This window comes from Pongo pygmaeus, chromosome 10 (assembly GCF_028885625.2).
Source record: "Pongo pygmaeus isolate AG05252 chromosome 10, NHGRI_mPonPyg2-v2.0_pri, whole genome shotgun sequence".
Taxonomy (NCBI): domain Eukaryota; kingdom Metazoa; phylum Chordata; class Mammalia; order Primates; family Hominidae; genus Pongo; species Pongo pygmaeus.
Genome location: NC_072383.2, coordinates 17,485,242 through 17,502,598, shown reverse-complemented (window position 1 = coordinate 17,502,598; position 17,357 = coordinate 17,485,242). Strand labels below are relative to the sequence as shown.

General features: G+C 38.1%; 1 protein-coding gene and 1 pseudogene across 1 annotated transcript; both read right to left on the bottom strand.

Moving 5' to 3' along the window:
- Nucleotides 1–13,973: 13,973 nt before the first annotated feature.
- LOC129009976 (elongation factor 1-alpha 1-like) lies at nucleotides 13,974–15,365 on the bottom strand (annotated as a pseudogene).
- A 658-nt stretch (nucleotides 15,366–16,023) lies between these two features.
- LOC129010232 (S-phase kinase-associated protein 1-like) lies at nucleotides 16,024–16,935 on the bottom strand. The gene is made up of 2 exons (XM_054444221.2): nucleotides 16,481–16,935; nucleotides 16,024–16,166 (listed from the first exon to the last, which is right to left on the bottom strand). The coding sequence occupies exons 1-2, from the start codon at nucleotides 16,908–16,910 to the stop codon at nucleotides 16,105–16,107; spliced, it is 492 nt and encodes a 163-aa protein (XP_054300196.1). The 5' UTR covers nucleotides 16,911–16,935; the 3' UTR covers nucleotides 16,024–16,104.
- Nucleotides 16,936–17,357: the final 422 nt, after the last annotated feature.

Genomic DNA, 17,357 nt, shown 5'->3' with positions numbered 1-17,357 from the left:
TAAAACTTATCTGACCAACTTTGTTTGATGTAGGTCAAAAAACTCCATTCTGGAGAGGGTCCTGCCTCATACCCAGAAGGAAGAAATGCTGCACAGACAGGCCAAGAGGAATCTAGACAGACAGACCTCACGGGGTTTCCCCACTCAGTCTATTGCATTAGACCACACCCTTTTATTCCAATCATCTTTCTTTTTTTGTTTTTAAAGATAACACAAAACAAACTTATTTAAAATGTTAATATAAACTAAAACATAGAAAACCCAAATTTTTATTCCATAATTTTGTGGTTTTGGAGGTATATATACCTAAAATGGGCAACATCCTTTGAATGCATGCCATGCATGCCCCTGGAACATACCCGTTCTATATTTATGGATTCCAGATTTCAAATGCATCTGTAATAGTTTCTAGCTCATCATTACTTTCAACTCTTGCAGTTGCAGCAACAAAATGCAATAAGTTTGGGAACTTTAATAGCTCACAAGATTTTTTAAGAGAGGAGCCACCCTCTTTGCTCCATAATTGCAAAACGTTTTCATTTTTTTATTTTATTTTATTTTATTTTTATTATTATACTTTAAGTTTTAGGGTACATGTGCACAATGTGCAGGTTAGTTACATATGTATACATGTGCCATGCTGGTGTGCTGCACCCATTAACTCGTCATTTAGCATTAGGTATATCTCCTAAAGGTATCCCTCCCCCCTCCCCCCACCCCACAACAGTCCCCAGAGTGTGATGTTCCCCTTCCTGTGTCCATGTGTTCTCATTGTTCAATTCCCACCTATGAGTGAGAATATGCAGTGTTTGGTTTTTTGTTCTTGTGATAGTTTACTGAGAATGATGATTTCCAATTTCATCCATGTCCCTACAAAGGACATGAACTCATCACTTTTTATGGCTGCATAGTATTCCATGGTGTATATGTGCCACATTTTCTTAATCCAGTCTATCATTGTTGGACATTTGGGTTGGTTCCAAGTCTTTGCTATTGTGAATAGTGCTGCAATAAACATACCTGTGCATGTGTCTTTATAGCAGCATGATTTATAGTCCTGTGGGTATATACCCAGTAATGGGATGGCTGGGTCAAATGGTATTTCTAGTTCCAGATCCCTGAGGAATCGCCACACTGACTTCCACAAGGGTTGAACTAGTTCACAATCCCACCAACAGTGTAAAAGTGTTCCTATTTCTCCACATCCACTCCAGCACCTGTTGTTTCCTGACTTTTTGATGATTGCCATTCTAACTGGTATGAGATGGTATCTCATTGTGGTTTTGATTTGCATTTCTCTGATGGCCAGTGATGGTGAGCATTTTTTCATGTGTCTTTTGGCTACATAAGTGTCTTCTTTTGAGAAGTGTCTGTTCATGTTCTTTGCCCACTTTTTGATGGGGTTGTTTGTTTTTTTCTTGTAAATTTGTTTGAGTTCATTGTAGATTCTGGATATTAGCCCTTTGTCAGATGAGTAGGTTGTGAAAATTTTCTCCCATTTTGTAGGTTGCCTGTTCACTCTGATGGTAGTTTCTTTTGCTGTGCAGAAGCTCTTTAGTTTAATTAGATCCCATTTGTCAATTTTGGCTTTTGTTGCCATTGCTTTTGGTGTTTTAGACATGAAGTCCTTGCCCATGCCTATGTCCTGAATGGTAATGCCTAGGTTTTCTTCTAGGGTTTTTATGGTTTTAGGTCTAACATTTAAGTCTTTAATCCATCTTGAATTAATGTTTGTATGAGATGTAAGGAAGGGATCCAGTTTCAGCTTTCTACATATGGCTAGCCAGTTTTCCCAGCACCATTTATTCAATAGGGAATCCTTTCCCCATTGCTTATTTTTCTCAGGTTTGTCAAAGATCAGATAGTTGTAGATATGTGGTGTTATTTCTGAGGGCTCTGTTCTGTTCCATTGATCTATATCTCTGTTTTGGTACCAGTACCATGCTGTTTTGGTTACCATAGCCTTGTAGTATAGTTTGAAGTCAGGTAGCGTGATGCCTCCAGCTTTGTTCTTTTGGCTTGGGATTGACTTGGCAATGTGGGCTCTTTTTTGGTTCCATATGAACTTTAAAGTAGTTTTTTCCAATTCTGTGAAGAAAGTCATTGGTAGCTTGATGGGGATGGCATTGAATCTATAAATTACCATGGGCAGTATGGCCATTTTCATGATATCGATTCTTCCTACCCATGAGCATGGAATGTTCTTCCATTTCTTTGTATCCTCTTTTATTTCATTGAGCAGTGGTTTGTAGTTTTCCTTGAAGAGGTCCTTCACGTCCCTTGTAAGTTGGATTCCTAGGTATTTTATTCTCTTTGAAGCAATTGTGAATGGGAGTTCACTCATGATTTGGCTCTCTGTTTGTCTGTTATTGTTGTATAAGAATGCTTGTGATTTTTGTACGTTGATTTTGTATCCTGAGACTTTGCTGAAGTTGCTTATCAGCTTAAGGAGATTTTGGGCTGAGAAAATGGGGTTTTCTAGATATACAATCATGTCATCTGCAAACGGGGACAATTTGACTTCCTCTTTTCCTAATTGAATACCCTTGATTTCCTTCTCCTGCCTAATTACCCTGGCCAGAACTTCCAACACTATGTTGAATAGGAGTGGTGAGAGAGGGCACCCCTGTCTTGTGCCAGTTTTCAAAGGGAATGCTTCCAGTTTTTGCCCATTCAGTATGATATTGGCTGTGGGTTTTTCATAGACAGCTCTTATTATTTTGAGATACATCCCATCAATACCTAATTTATTGAGAGTTTTTAGCATGAAGCGTTGTTGAATTTTGTCAAAGGCCTTTTCTGCATCTATTGAGATAATCATGTGGTTTTTGTCTTTGGTTCTGTTTATATGCTGGATTACATTTATTGATTTGCATATATTGAACCAGCCTTGCATCCCAGGGATGAAGCCCACTTGATCATGGTGGATAAGCTTTTTGATGTGCTGCTGGATTCGGTTTGCCAGTATTTTATTGAGGATTTTTGCATCAATGTTCATCAAGGATATTGGTCTAAAATTCTCTTTTTTGGTTGTGTCTCTGCCCGGCTTTGGTATCAGGATGATGCTGGCCCCATAAAATGAGTTAGGGAGGATTCCCTCTTTTTCTGTTTATTGGAATAGTTTCAGAAGGAATGGTACCAGTTCCTCCTTGTACCTCTGGTAGAATTCGGCTGTGAATCCATCTGGTCCTGGACTCTTTTTGGTTGGTAAGCTATTGATTATTGCCACAATTTCAGAGCCTGTTATTGGTCTATTCAGAGATTCAACTTCTTCCTGGTTTAGTCTTGGGAGGGTGTATGTGTCGAGCAATTTATCCATTTCTTCTAGGTTTTGTAGTTTATTTGCATACAGGTGTTTGTAGTATTCTCTGATGGTGGTTTATATTTCTGTGGGATCAGTGGTGATATCCCCTTTACCATTTTTTATTGCATCTATTTGATTCTTATCACTTTTTTTCTTTATTAGTCTTGCTAGCAGTCTATCAATTTTGCTGATCCTTTCAAAAAACCAGCTCCTGGATTCATTAATTTTTTGAAGGGTTTTTTGTGTCTCTATTTCCTTCAGTTCTGCTCTGATTTTAGTTATTTCTTGCCTTCTGCTAGCTTTTGAATGTGTTTGCTCTTGCTTTTCTAGTTCTTTTCATTGTGATGTTAGGGTGTCAATTTTGGATCTTTCCTGCTTTCTCTTGTGGGCATTTAATGCTATAAATTTCCCTCTACACACTGCTTTGAATGTGTCCCAGAGATTCTGGTATGTTGTGTCTTTGTTCTCGTTGGTTTCAAAGAACATCTTTATTTCTGCCTTCATTTCGTTATGTACCCAGTAGTCATTCAGGAGCAGGTTGTTCAGTTTCCATGTAGTTGAGCAGTTTTGCGTGAGTTTCTTAATCCTGAGTTCTAGTTTGATTGCACTGTGGTCTGAGAGACAGTTTGTTATAATGTCTGATCTTTTACATTTGCTGAGGAGAGCTTTACTTCCAAGTATGTGGTCAATTTTGGAATAGGTGTGGTGTGGTGCTGAAAAAAATGTATATTCTGTTGATTTGGGGTGGAGAGTTCTGTAGATGTCTATTAGGTCTGCTTGGTGCAGAGCTGAGTTCAATTCCTCGGTATCCTTGTTAACTTTCTGTCTCGTTGATCTGTCTAATGTTGACAGTGGGGTGTTAAAGTCTCCCATTATTATTGTGTGGGAGTCTAAGTCTCTTTGTAGTCATTCAGGATTTGCTTTATGAATCTGGGTGCTCCTGTATTGGGTGCATATATATTTAGGATAGTTAGCTCTTCTTGTTGAATTGATCCCTTTACCATTATGTAATGGCCTTCTTTGTCTCTTTTGATCTTTGTTGGTTTAATGTCTGTTTTATCACAGACTAGGATTGCAACCCCTGCCTTTTTTTGTTTTCCATTTGCTTTGTAGATCTTCCTCCATCCTTTTATTTTGAGCCTATGTGTGTCTCTGCACGTGAGATGGGTTTCCTGAATACAGCATACTGATGGGTCTTGACTCTTTATCCAATTTGCCAGTCTGTGTCTTTTAATTGGAACATTTAGTCCATTAACATTTAGTCCATTTACATTTAAAGTTAATATTGTTATGTGTGAATTTGATCCTGTCATTATGATGTTAACTGGTTATTTTGCTCGTTAGTTGATGCAATTTCTTCCTAGCGTCGATGGTCTTTACAATTTGGCATGATTTTGCAGTGGCTGGTACAGGTTGTTCCTTTCCATGTTTAGTGCTTCCTTCAGGAGCTCTTTTAGGGCAGGCCTGGTGGTGACAAAATCTCTCAGCATTTGCTTGTCTGTAAAGTATTTTATTTCTCCTCCACTTATGAAGCTTAGTTTGGCTGGACATGAAATTCTGGGTTGAAAATTCTTTTCTTTCAGAATGTTGAATATTGGCCCTCACTCTCTTCTGGCTTGTAGCGTTTCTGCCGGGAGTTCCGCTGTTAGTCTGATGGGCTTCCCTTTGTGGGTAACCCGACCTTTCTCTCTGGGTGCCCTTAACATTTTTTCCTTCATTTCAACTTTGGTGAATCTGACAATTATGTGTCTTGGAGTTCCTCTTCTTGAGGAGTATCTTTGTGGCGTTCTCAGTATTTCCTGAATTTGAATGTTGGCCTGCCTTGCTAGATTGGGGAAGTTCTCCTGGATAATATCCTGCAGAGTGTTTTCCAACTTGGTTCCATTCTCCCCGTCACTTTCAGGTATACCAATCAGATGTAGATTTGGTCTTTTCACATAGACCCATATTTCTTGGAGGCTTTGCTCGTTTCTTTTTATTCTTTTTTCTCTAAACCTCCCTTCTCGCTTCATTTCATTCATTTGATCTTCCATCACTGACACCCTTTCTTCCAGTTGATCACATCAGCTCCTGAGGCTTCTGCATTCTTCACGTAGTTCTCAAGCCTTGGCTTTCAGCTCCATCAGCTCCTTTAAGCACTTCTCTGTATTGGTTATTCTAGTTATACATTCGTCTAAATTTTTTTCAAAGTTTTCAACTTCTTTGCCTTTGGTTTGAATTTCCTCCTGTAGCTTGTAGTAGTTTGATCGTCTTAAGCCTTCTTCTCTCAACTCGTCAAAGTCATTCTCCGTCCAGCTTTGTTCCGTTGTTGGTGAGGAGCTGTGTTCCTTTGGAGGAGGAGAGGTGCTCTGCTTTTTAGAGTTTCCAGTTTTTCTGCTCTGTTTTTTCCCCATCTTTGTGGTTTTATCTACTTTTGGTCTTTGATGATGGTGATGTACAGATGGGCTTTTGGTGTGGATGTCCTTTCTGTTTGTTAGTTTTCCTTCTAACAGACAGGAACCTCAGCGGCAGGTCTGTTGGAGTTTGCTGGAGGTCGACTCCAGAACCCTGTTTGCCTGGGTATCAGCAGCAGAAGCTGCAGAACAGCGGATTTCGTGAACCGCCAATGCTGCTGTCTGATCGTTCCTCTGGAAGTTTTGTCTCAGAGGAGTACCCGGCCGTGTGAGGTGTCAGTCTGCCCCTACTGGGGGGTGCCTCCCAGTTAGGCTGATTGGGGGTCAGGGGTCAGGGACCCACTTGAGGAGGCAGTCTGCGGGTTCTCAGATCTCCAGCAGCTGCGTGCTGGGAGAACCACTGCTCTCTTCAAAGCTGTCAGACAGGGACATTTAAGTCTGCAGAGGTTACTGCTGTCTTTATGTTTGTCTGTGCCCTGCCCCCAGAGGTGGTGCCTACAGAGGCAGGCAGGCCTCCTTGAGCTGTGGTGGGCTCCACCCAGTTCCAGCTTCCTGCCTGCTTTGTTTACCTAAGCAAGCCTGGGCAATGGCAGGTGCCCCTCCCCCAGCCTCGCTGCTGCCTTGCAGTTTGATCTCAGACTGCTGTGCTAGCAATCAGTGAGACTCCATTGGCATAGGACCCTCTGAGCCAGATGCGGGATATAATCTCCTGGTGCGCCGTTTTTTAAGCACATCTGAAAAGCGCAGTATTAGGGTGGGAGTGACCCGATTTTCCAGGTGCCATCTATCACCCCTTTCTTTGACTAGGAAAGGGAACTCCCTGACCCCTTGCGCTTCCCAAGTGAGGCAATGCCTCACCCTGCTTCGGCTCGTGCATGGTGCACTGCACCCACTGTCCTGCACCTACTGTCTGGCACTCCCTAGTGAGATGAATCCAGTACCTCAGATGGAAATGCAGAAATCACCCATCTTCTGCGTCACTCACACTGGGAGCTGTAGACCAGAGCTGTTCCTATTCGGCCATCTTGGCTGCACCCCCTCCAATCATCTTTCTATATGGCTGTCCACACTTCGTTGAACCTAAGCATACAAATGAACAATTTCTCCTGTATCTTTGAGTCTTCATTCTGAAGGCTCCCATGCATGCAAACTAAATAAATTTATATGCCTTTTCTCTAATTAATCTGCCTTTTGCAACATGATTTTTCAGTGAAACTTTGGAGGGTCAAGGGGAACTTCCACTTTCCCCCTACACGACTGTATATTCAACATACCTACAAATGTGCTGGGAATGACAATATAAACCCAGACTGTAGACTGGTCCAGGCTTATTCCAGAATAAGAGCAAGAAGGTCACAGGTTTTTCTCTAGGTTTTAAGGAAGTAAAAATGTTTAAGTTGGTAGCAGAAAGATGTTCATCCTATAAATATTGAGATCAAAATGTCTAGCTTGGAAGAGTGATTATGGATGAACTGAACTATTAAGAGACGCATTATAATAAAGGGTTTAATCGTATTATAATGTATAGGTATTTATAAATAAAATGTGCTAGAAAATGTGCTAGAGGCTTTTTTCTTACCATAAATTTAGATTTTTTTCCTAGTGCATTTTAAAGAGCTCAAATCCTACTGCCAAGTGAATAGTATATTAAAAGTAGTTGTTACACTTTTTCTGTGTATTTTGAAACAAAGTAAAGAACTTGCATTATATGTAATTGGCATAGCTCATTACAAAAATATGCATTACCTCTCAGGTACTATTGCTACTCGATTATTTATTTAAAACTTTATATTCTTTTTGTGGTATTTTTTATTCACTTTGCCATACTTTCTAACATTAAAATATTTTGAAATAAGAATCATTCCTACATTATCTGGAAATTTTGGATTCTCCAAAAGCAGGTGTTTTCAAGTAAATAATCATTTATGTTACACTGGTATGAATACTACAAATCTTGCATTTAAGATTATTCTGTTTATGGCTTAAATTATAAGCTTTATCTCAATACAGTTTTGCTAAAAATTTGATTCAAATTTTTATTTTGTCTTAATTCTAATGTATAAAGGAGAAAAGTTTTCCAAAGTTCTGAGTAAACTGGTTATTTTAACAATTGTGTAACCTGTATAAAGTTTTTGGTTATTAAACTACCTAGGTGTATAATCCATTCTAGTAAATGTTTAATGAGGAGATTTTCCAAAAAAATCATATTATATACATAATTATTATTATAAAAATATATCTCTATATAAATACCTCTAGGTTTTATATACATGTCATTCTATGCACACATATATGCTTAAATATACACATATAATTTATGTATATGCTTTATTATAAATGTTAGTAATATTAAGAAATTATAAATAGCAATGTATATATACAATATATCTGCCTTAAATTCCATATAGAAAATTAATTTTCATAGAATGTTTTCATCATTTTTTCTGAACTTTCATATGACTAACCAGCCTATAATTACAACTGATAAATGTTGATTAATGTTATTGTTTCCATTCATGAGTAAGACAAACACGAATCAATAAAGGCATATGTCAAAACTACACTTTTTCAATGATGCCAACAATTTCTTTGCTGAATCAGATAATAGTTTCAAATGCTGGAGGAATACTTACTCCGTTTTTTGTGTTGTTGACAATGGAATGGCTATATCCACAACATACTTTTAAATTTACTCTGCATTATTAACATTTTCCCCAATACTTTAAGTTTAGTCAGTCAACAAAACTATTCCCCTAGTTTAGCATTTGCTTGTTTCCATGATGTATTTGTATTCTGTCCAGTTTCAAGCTATCAACTCAACTATACTGAAAATGGAGTTAGAAAGAGGTATGCCTTACCATTCCATAGTATTCCCACAATGCAATAAACAAATAAAAAAAACTCAAGAGCATAGATAATCGTAAAATGTAGTAAAACATTTTGAGTACTTGTAATTACTTTGTTTTTACTTTATTTAATTAAAAACTTGTATGGTTTCATTTTTAATTGTATCTGAGTTTAATAACCACATTGCCAAATTCCTAAATACTTACCAATGAGTTCTTGCTAGATGGTATAAATTGGCTTTGTATGTACACCACACACAGACACACACACACACACACTCATGTATGTTTGCAGGGGCCTACAAACACACACATACAATATTGTGCTCATATAATATCATGGTCAGTAGTTACTGCTTCAATTTGTCTAAAACGTTATATTGATATTATCTTATTGGTATTTCAGTGTATTTGCTAACTAGGTTTGCAATGACATGGACAAATTAATTCATGAAAAAAATTGAATTGTCAGTTACCCCAGTTTGATTCAGGTTGATATGGACAAATTAGAGGATGTAGACTTTATTTCACTATATATCATTAGTTGGGTCATCTTTAAAATATCCTCAAACATTGCTTTTCCCCCTTGCAATCTGCCAAAACCTTAGACACAAAGGAATTACCCCCACTGGAAAGGTAAGTTTCCCTACAGAGATATGTCCTCTGTCTGAAGTTTCAAATTGTGCCCTGCTGAACTGAATATTCTATGAACTATTAAGTATACCGTTATGATAAAAGAGCAATAGTCATTAAGGTCATTGCACTTGAGGCTTCCATTTGAACTTCTTTTGGGTTCAAGGCAAACAAAAATCTTTTGTTTTACCTACTTTCTTCCCGAGCCCAGAGGCAATGTAAGGGAGGATGAGAAAGAAAACCCTTTCTCCCTAGATTTTTGAAAACTTTAAAATCTAATGATGGAAAAGGGCTGCAGTTTAAAACATGAAAGGTCAAGGTAGCCTACTAGAGACACAGAGAATATATAACTTCTTATGGGAATCTCCCAGGCGTGAGATTATTCTGAGATTTCAATCTTATAGTTAAATAGTAATATATCAAAAAGATGGTGAAAATAGTTGCTTTATAAAATGTTGAGGAGTCAGTCATTTACCTCTCACAAAATGTCAGCAGCTTTATTCACAGACCTTAAACTTAGGGAACTTGAGATATGAGTATTTAAGAAAACACTTCAAAAATAAACAAACCTCCCTTAAGATTAACTTGGAATGTAACATTAACTGAGTAATTTTCTCAAAGCAATCATTTGCCTATTTTTAACCTCTGATAGAATCTATACAGAAACAAACGGGTTGTCATATTCATGCGTCTGCCACCAGACAGCTACATGTGTACAGTCTCAGGGGATATAATAAGAAATTCGTTAGAGATTCTGAGAAGTTGAAATACAAACTAAAGCATCTTGGATTCCATTCATCAATAAGCCCTGAGCCATTGGCATCACTTTTGGTGTCTGATGTGTCTGATGCTCTGGCCCACTATTAGGCAACCCTGGACACTTTCGTGCAGGTTCTACTCACTTTTCACTAACAATGTTTTTCCTCAACTGTTGGCATCTTAGCTTTCTGCATTGAAGTCTTTTTACACATACTTGAATAGCTTATAAGTGTGGGGGAATTGATGGAATGGCCCTCAACCAGTGGTGAACTTGAGCTCTGCCTCCTGTCCTTTGGGTGGACAATTCTAAAAGGCATACTATACTCTTCTTTAGAGTGAGCTCAAGCACCAGTTGCCCACACTGGTCAACTTGATGAACTTTTCTTCCTTCCTTTATTCTCATCTCTCTTTTGACTCTCGCTCCTGCTCTTTAGTGTTACCTTCTAAATGCCATCTGGAAATAAATCAGACTCTGCTTTCAGGGGAACTCAAGCTAAAATACAGTCAAACCATCATATATGCATTTGTTACACAAGGTTTATCTCCAAAGGGAATTCATTTTTTTTTCTGCACTCTCACCCTCACTGAGGAATAAAACCGTCCTTATTTTGGTACTATATGTCATTGCTTTTTCTTCAATAGTTGCACAGATTTCAGCTACTATTATGTTGACCCCAATCTATCCATGTATGAAACTATGGAGCTACCTCAACTTGCCCTATTAAGAATGCACTTCATCCTTCAAACTTTTTTTACTACTCTCCCCATCCAAGTTTTTTAAGTCTGTGTCCCTGGCCCTAGAAACTTTCTTTGTATATGACAGCATGCAGATAAAGAAGCAGAATAACAGGAGATAAAACTAGACCACTGGTACTAACAAAAGTATCAGTTACATTCTGAGGGCAATGCCCTTTTCTTTATGTCAGACATAAAGGAAAAATTCTAGTTGTAGCAATATTCTAAATCTTGTAAAACTTACTTAATCATTAACTCTGGAGAATAAATTGATCCCAGCGGCAAAACTAAAACATAAATTAACTGTAGAAAACTACGAAATATTTACCAGTAGTAAGCTATTTTTGTTTTCCTTAAGAAAAACTGACAACACATTTTTTATTGACCTGGAAGCCTGTTCTCTCTCAGAGATGCTTTATTTCACATATGTCCTTCTTTTCAAGAAAATATTTATTATCATATTGATAATAAATTTATTATTATATATTATTTGCTAGAGTTTTTTGTCTTTTAGGCTAGTTTCTTTAGAATGTTATTATTCAGTTAACAAATATTAGTTGAGTGTCAACTATGCGCTAGTAACTTATTATGTATTGGAAAACACATATGAAAATAAATTTTGGATCTCAAGTCCTTCATGCTTTGGTAGGGGAGGCATATAGCAAACAGGAAATTTGAATGTAATGTTTAAGGCCTCTATAATGTATAATGGAACCACATGTAAGGATAACACAGCTGTGAGTTAAGTCACCCTACCTCTTTTTTTCTCTGCCTTTTGAGAGATACATTCTATCTAATAACTAGTAGCCATTAATTATTTTTCCTGATTCTCCCTCCTCCCGCCCTCCACCTTCTGAAAGGCCCCACTGTGTGTCGTTCCCCTCTATGTGTCCATATGTTCTCATCATTTCACTTCCACTTATAAGAAAAAAATGCGGTATTTGGTTTTCTGTTTCTGTGTTAGTTGTTCCTTTTTCATAAAAATAAATTTACATATTTCTAGACTATACTAAAACACTGTTTCTTTTTCATTTTGTTTACATTTGGGGTATCAACTCAACTCAGCATACATAGTTCTATTCTTAAATGCAGTGAGGTAGACAAAAATACACATCTCCAATAGGGTAACATTTTTCCTTGTATAGAGGAACTATGTTTTTGTTAAGCAATTATTAGAAAAGATCCTCATTAAGTACTTATGTACAAACATGGAAATATATATGCATTTTAAACTCTTTAATTCTTATGCCAAACTGCTTGTTTATTTAGATGTATGAAAGCAGATGTGTTTTATTACCAAATATTATTTATTCGACACAATACATTTCTAAGTATAAAATGAAGATAATAGGACTAAAATATTTTTGAGAAGAAAATTTAAATGTTGGTGTAACTCAAAGCAATTTCATACACACCCTTGCTCTAAATGTAATTGACTTTGGATTTGGGATGCGGAGAGATAGTTTCTTAAAATCGCAATAACTTTTAATAATTTTAATGCATTTTGAAAGGAGGAAATAGTATTATTATAATGGTGACAAGTATCAGATAATTTTTAGGAATAAAAACTCTCAATGTTTTTGCCACTGTGAACATCTTTAAAGGTGAGGAGATAGAGAGATAGTGATGTTTAGAGAGACTCAGCAAATCTTATACAATAGTGCAGCACATTTATGAAAGAAGATGGTTGTAGTATCAGGTGTGCTTTGAGGGTTGGAAAAGTTACTTTCTTGTTTCTTGCAACCCATTTCAACTACCAATTGTTCTTTTAAGACAATTTATAAAGGTGAACTGTGATATTTGATATTCCATATGTAAGAAATTTGAAACATTGATAGTTTTGCACAGGATATTTGTGGCTAAAAGTCAGATGTCATCTGCTGCAGGCTTGTTGGGTAGTGATCTCACATGTATACACATATTTTACCTTCACATTTATTTTCTAACACACAATCAAAGTAGAAAAATGGAAAACCAAATTAAAGAAGATTTATCTTCTACTATTCCAATAAGATAATTAAAAGATTTACATTAAGGCAATGAAAGACACAGTTCATTGCTTCATTAGAGACTCAACAGAAATCATAATGATAAAGATTATTTGGTATGTGTTCTTGATATAGATGAACAGAATAAATATTTACCATCTATTTTTCTATTTGTTCTGTTTATATGTTGATGTAGGCATATATTTTCTTTGTTTATCTAAGTAATTGTTCTGTCTTGTATTGGACTGTAGTGAGCACTTAATTGCTGAAGAAGGTATTTTTCTTTTTATTTGAACCCAAGACAGAAGTCAATTTTCCTTAAAAAGAAGAAACATTTAAAAATTTCACTGTCTTGGCATATGTAGAAAATATTAACAGCAAAGGGAGGGATAAGAAATAAATCAAGAGTAAACTGGGACAAGTAAGAGTAAAGATAATATTTGGTGGTAAGCAGATAGCTGAATGCATTACAGGCAATCAGTTTCTTTCAAATAGTTAATAACTTCCCAAATACAATATAAGTGTTGAGATATTATAGACAGATAACAGTAAAAATTGACCTAATTTGAACAATTACCCTTTATACAAAGAAAGGATTAGTAGAAATATGGTGAGAGAGGGAGTTAGAGAAGTGAGAGAGAGAGGCTGAAACAGAGAGAAACAGACTGATTAAAAATAGAGAATTAATTTTGAAGTCCATAAGCAAATCTTGTTAGTTCTGATTTCTTTTTTTTCATTAAACTTTGTTCTAATGGGTCTCAAAATTCTGTGACAGATTTTTCATCAAGTTGTTTCCATTAAAAAAGTACTGATTTTAGGCTGGGCGTGGTGGTTCATGCCTGTAATCCCAGCACTTTGGGAGGCCGAGGCGGGCGGATCACCTGAGGTCAGGAGTTCAAGACCAGCCTTGCCAACATGGTGAAACCCCGTCTCTACAAAAATACAAAAATTAGCTGGGCATGATGGCCGTTACCTGTAATCCCAGCTACTCAGGAGGCTGAGGCAGGAGAATCACTTGAACCTCAGAGGTGGAGGTTGCAATGAGCTGAGATAATGCTGTTACACTCCAGCCTGGGCAACAGAGTGAGACTCTGTCTCAAAAAAAAAAAAGTACTGATTTTAAAAACTAATAACTTAAAACTGCCACACACACACATACACACATGGTCCACAAAACATTCTCCTCTCCTTCTGACGGTCTTACAATGCATTGTAATCATTAACCATTCTTTTACTATTAAACTTAAATGGCCAATGGAAACAAACAGTTCTGAGACAGTTCTTTCACCACTGATTAAGACTGGGGTGGCAGGTACTAGGGATAATATTCACTAGGCTTCAGAGCTTTCTGGGCAGACTTAGTGACCTTGCCAGCTCCAGCAGCCTTCCTGTCCTCTGCTTTGATGATACCCACGGCAACTATCTGTCTCATATGACCAACAGCAAAGTGAACCAGAGGTGGATAGTCTGAGAAGCTCTCTACACACATGGGCTTGCCAGGAACCATATAAACGATGGCCACATCACCAGACTTCAAGAATTTAGGGCCATCTTCCAGCTTTTTACCAGAACAGTGATCAATCTTTTCCTTCAGCTCAGCAAACTTGCATGCAGTGTGAGCTGTGTGATAATCCAGTACAGGGGCATAGCCAGCACTTATTTCGCCTGGATAGTTCAGGATAATCACCTGAGCAGTGAAGACAGCTGCTTCCGTTGGTGGGTCGTTTTTGCTGTCACCAGCATTGTTGCCATGACGAACATCCTTGACAGAAACATTCTTGACATTGAAGCCCACATTGTCCCCAGGAAGAGCTCCACTCAAAGCTTCATGGTGTATTACAACAGACTTTACTTCAGTTGTAACATTGACTGGAGCACCATACAGGGTTTGAGAACACCAGTCTCTACTCAGCCAACAGAAACAGTACCAATACCACCAATTTTTGTAGACATCCTGGAGAAGCAGGCGAAAGGGCTTGTTAGTTGGATGAGTTGGTGGTACGATGTAGTCCAGAGCCTCAAGCAGTGAGTTTCCACTGGTATTGCCATCCTTATGGGTGACTTTCAGTCCCTTGAACCAAGGCATGTTAGCACTTGGCTACAGCATGTTGTCACTATTCCAACCAGAAATTAGTGCAAATGCTACTGTGTCAAGGTTGCAGCCAATTTTCATAATGTAAGTGCTGACTTCTTTAATGATTTCCTCATATCTCTTCTGGCTGTAGGGTGGCTCAGTGGAATCCATTTTGTTAACACCAACAATTAGTTGTTTCACACCTAGTGTGTAAGCCAGAAGGGCATGCTCATTGGTCTGTCCATTCTTGGAGATACCAGCTTCAAATTCACCAACACCAGCAGCAACAATCAGGACAGCACAGTCAGCCTGAGATGTCCCTGTAATCATGTTTTTGATGAAGTCTCTGTGTCCTGGGGCATCAATGATACTCACGTAGTACTTACTGGTCTCAAATTTCTACAGGGAGATATCAATGGTGATACCAGGTTCATGTTTAGCTTTCAGTTTATCCAAGACCCAAGCATACTTGAAGGAGCCCTTTCCCATCTAAGAAGCCTCCTTCTCAAATTTTTGAATGGTTCTTTTGTCGATGTCAATGCATTTGTAGATCAGATGGCCAGTAGTGGTGGACTTGCCTGAACCTACTTGTCCAGTGATGACAATGTTGATATTAGTCTTTTACTTTCCCATTTTGGCTTTTAGAGGTAGTTTTCTCTCTCTCTCTTTTTTTCCTCATAGGTTAAGTGTCTTTTTAATTGAAAAGCTAACAAACTGTCCAGTTACATTTCCCCAAAAAAACCATAAACTGGGTAGTAACTGAGTCTCTAGGCAATATATTTAAAGCCAAGAGGATTAAAAATAAAATTAAAGAAAGAGTCCTCAGATGCAATGAAGGGAGCCCTGCTACATACAGGTTGATCAATACGGTGGTTCTCCTTGGCTGCAGTAGGCTGGAAGACAGTCTAGTAACTCCACTCAGTACATTTACTTCCAGAAGCCTTTTTCCAGTTTCCAACTCATGAATAAAGATAACATTTTGTTAATTCTAGTCCAGAAAACTTTTTTTGCAAGCTGGTTTATTTACAGTGCCAACTTTTAAAAGGTCACTAAAGTTAACTGGACAATAAACTAGGCAGACATTGCTTTACAAAAAAGAGGGAAAGGCCAAAATTCCACTTACAGAGAACCTACAGTTCAGTTTTATTCACAGCAAAGAAAAAAGAAACTTTTGATCATACTGGAAGAAACTCAGCCATAGGTTTGGAATCTGTACTCAAACTACACATGCAATGAGTACAATATTCCGCTAATACCATTGACTTGCCGCTGCATTTGTCTACTGTTTGTCTAATATTAACAACTGTAAACAGAGCAGTGCAACTAGTATTTGGAACAATCCTTACAGTGTTACAGTGTCAGGCATAACATTTCACTTCTCTTCACACCGCTGGTTCTCTTGGCGTACCTGGGCTTCCCGCTCTTCAGTAAAGTAATTTTTTTTTTTTTTTTTTTCAGACAGAGTCTCGCTCTGTGGCCCAGGCCGGAGTGCAGTGGCGCCATCTTGGCTCACCGCAAGCTCTGCCTCCCGGATTCACACCATTCTCCTGCCTCAGCTTCCCAAGTAGCTGGGACTACAGGCACCCGCTACCACGTCCGGCTAATTTTTTTGTATTTTTTTAGTAGAGATGGAGTTTCACCGTGTTAGCCAGGATAGTCTCGATCTACTGACCTCGTGATCCGCCCGCCTCGGCCTCCCAAAGTGCTGGGATTACAGGCGTGAGCCACCGCGCCCAGCCCAGTAAAGTCATTTTTTAAATTGAAGATCTTGTGAATCTCCTCAGGAGTTTTCCTCTTGACCATATTGGCAACAGTCTTGCATGTAACATCAAGCAAACCTTTGATGTCTAAGTAGTTTGCAGCCAGAATGAGTTCAAAAAGTGTTCCTTGGTCAACTTTCGGGAATTCTCGGTACCAAACAGGGATATTGTCTGTTTGCTTTTCTTTGTTTTCATCAACTTTGGGAGGAGGAGGGTCATCCTCGTGGTGGGTGCACCACTGAATGACCTTTTTTAATATTGCTGCATTAACATTTGGTAGAGGAACTGGGTCATGATCTCCTTTATCATTCATTCCCAAATCTTCCAACATGGTCTTGATAGTCACAGATTGTTTGACAATTTCCACATCAACTTCAAATATCTCTTCACCAGAACTCTGCAACTTAATTGAAGGCATGGTGTTCTGTGTTAAGGAGACGGCCGGCCGGAGGCTGACTAGAGTTGGGGGGCGACAGCGGAGGAAGAGAAAGGCAGAGGAAGAAGCCACTACAGTGGCGTGACACGGCATCTTTAGAGGTAGTTTTCAAGACGCTTGTGTTCTGCCAGCAACCTGTTGCGGAAAAGGTAGTTCTGTTTCCATATCTCACCGTTCTAGTCTTACTAGTTTTTCTTTCCAAAAATATTGCAATAGCATCCTAACTGGTCTTGTTGATTTATCACTTATTCTCCTGTGGTCTTTTATTTTCATTGTAACCAAAGGAATCTACTTACAACATAAATATATTGGCTACATCTAAATGCAAGGGAGGCTGAATATTAATGAGCACCGGTATTCTGATTCCATGTTCTCTTATCTCCTGGGAAATTATTTCGGGTTCTATGTACCCGTTCTCACAGCTTCTGT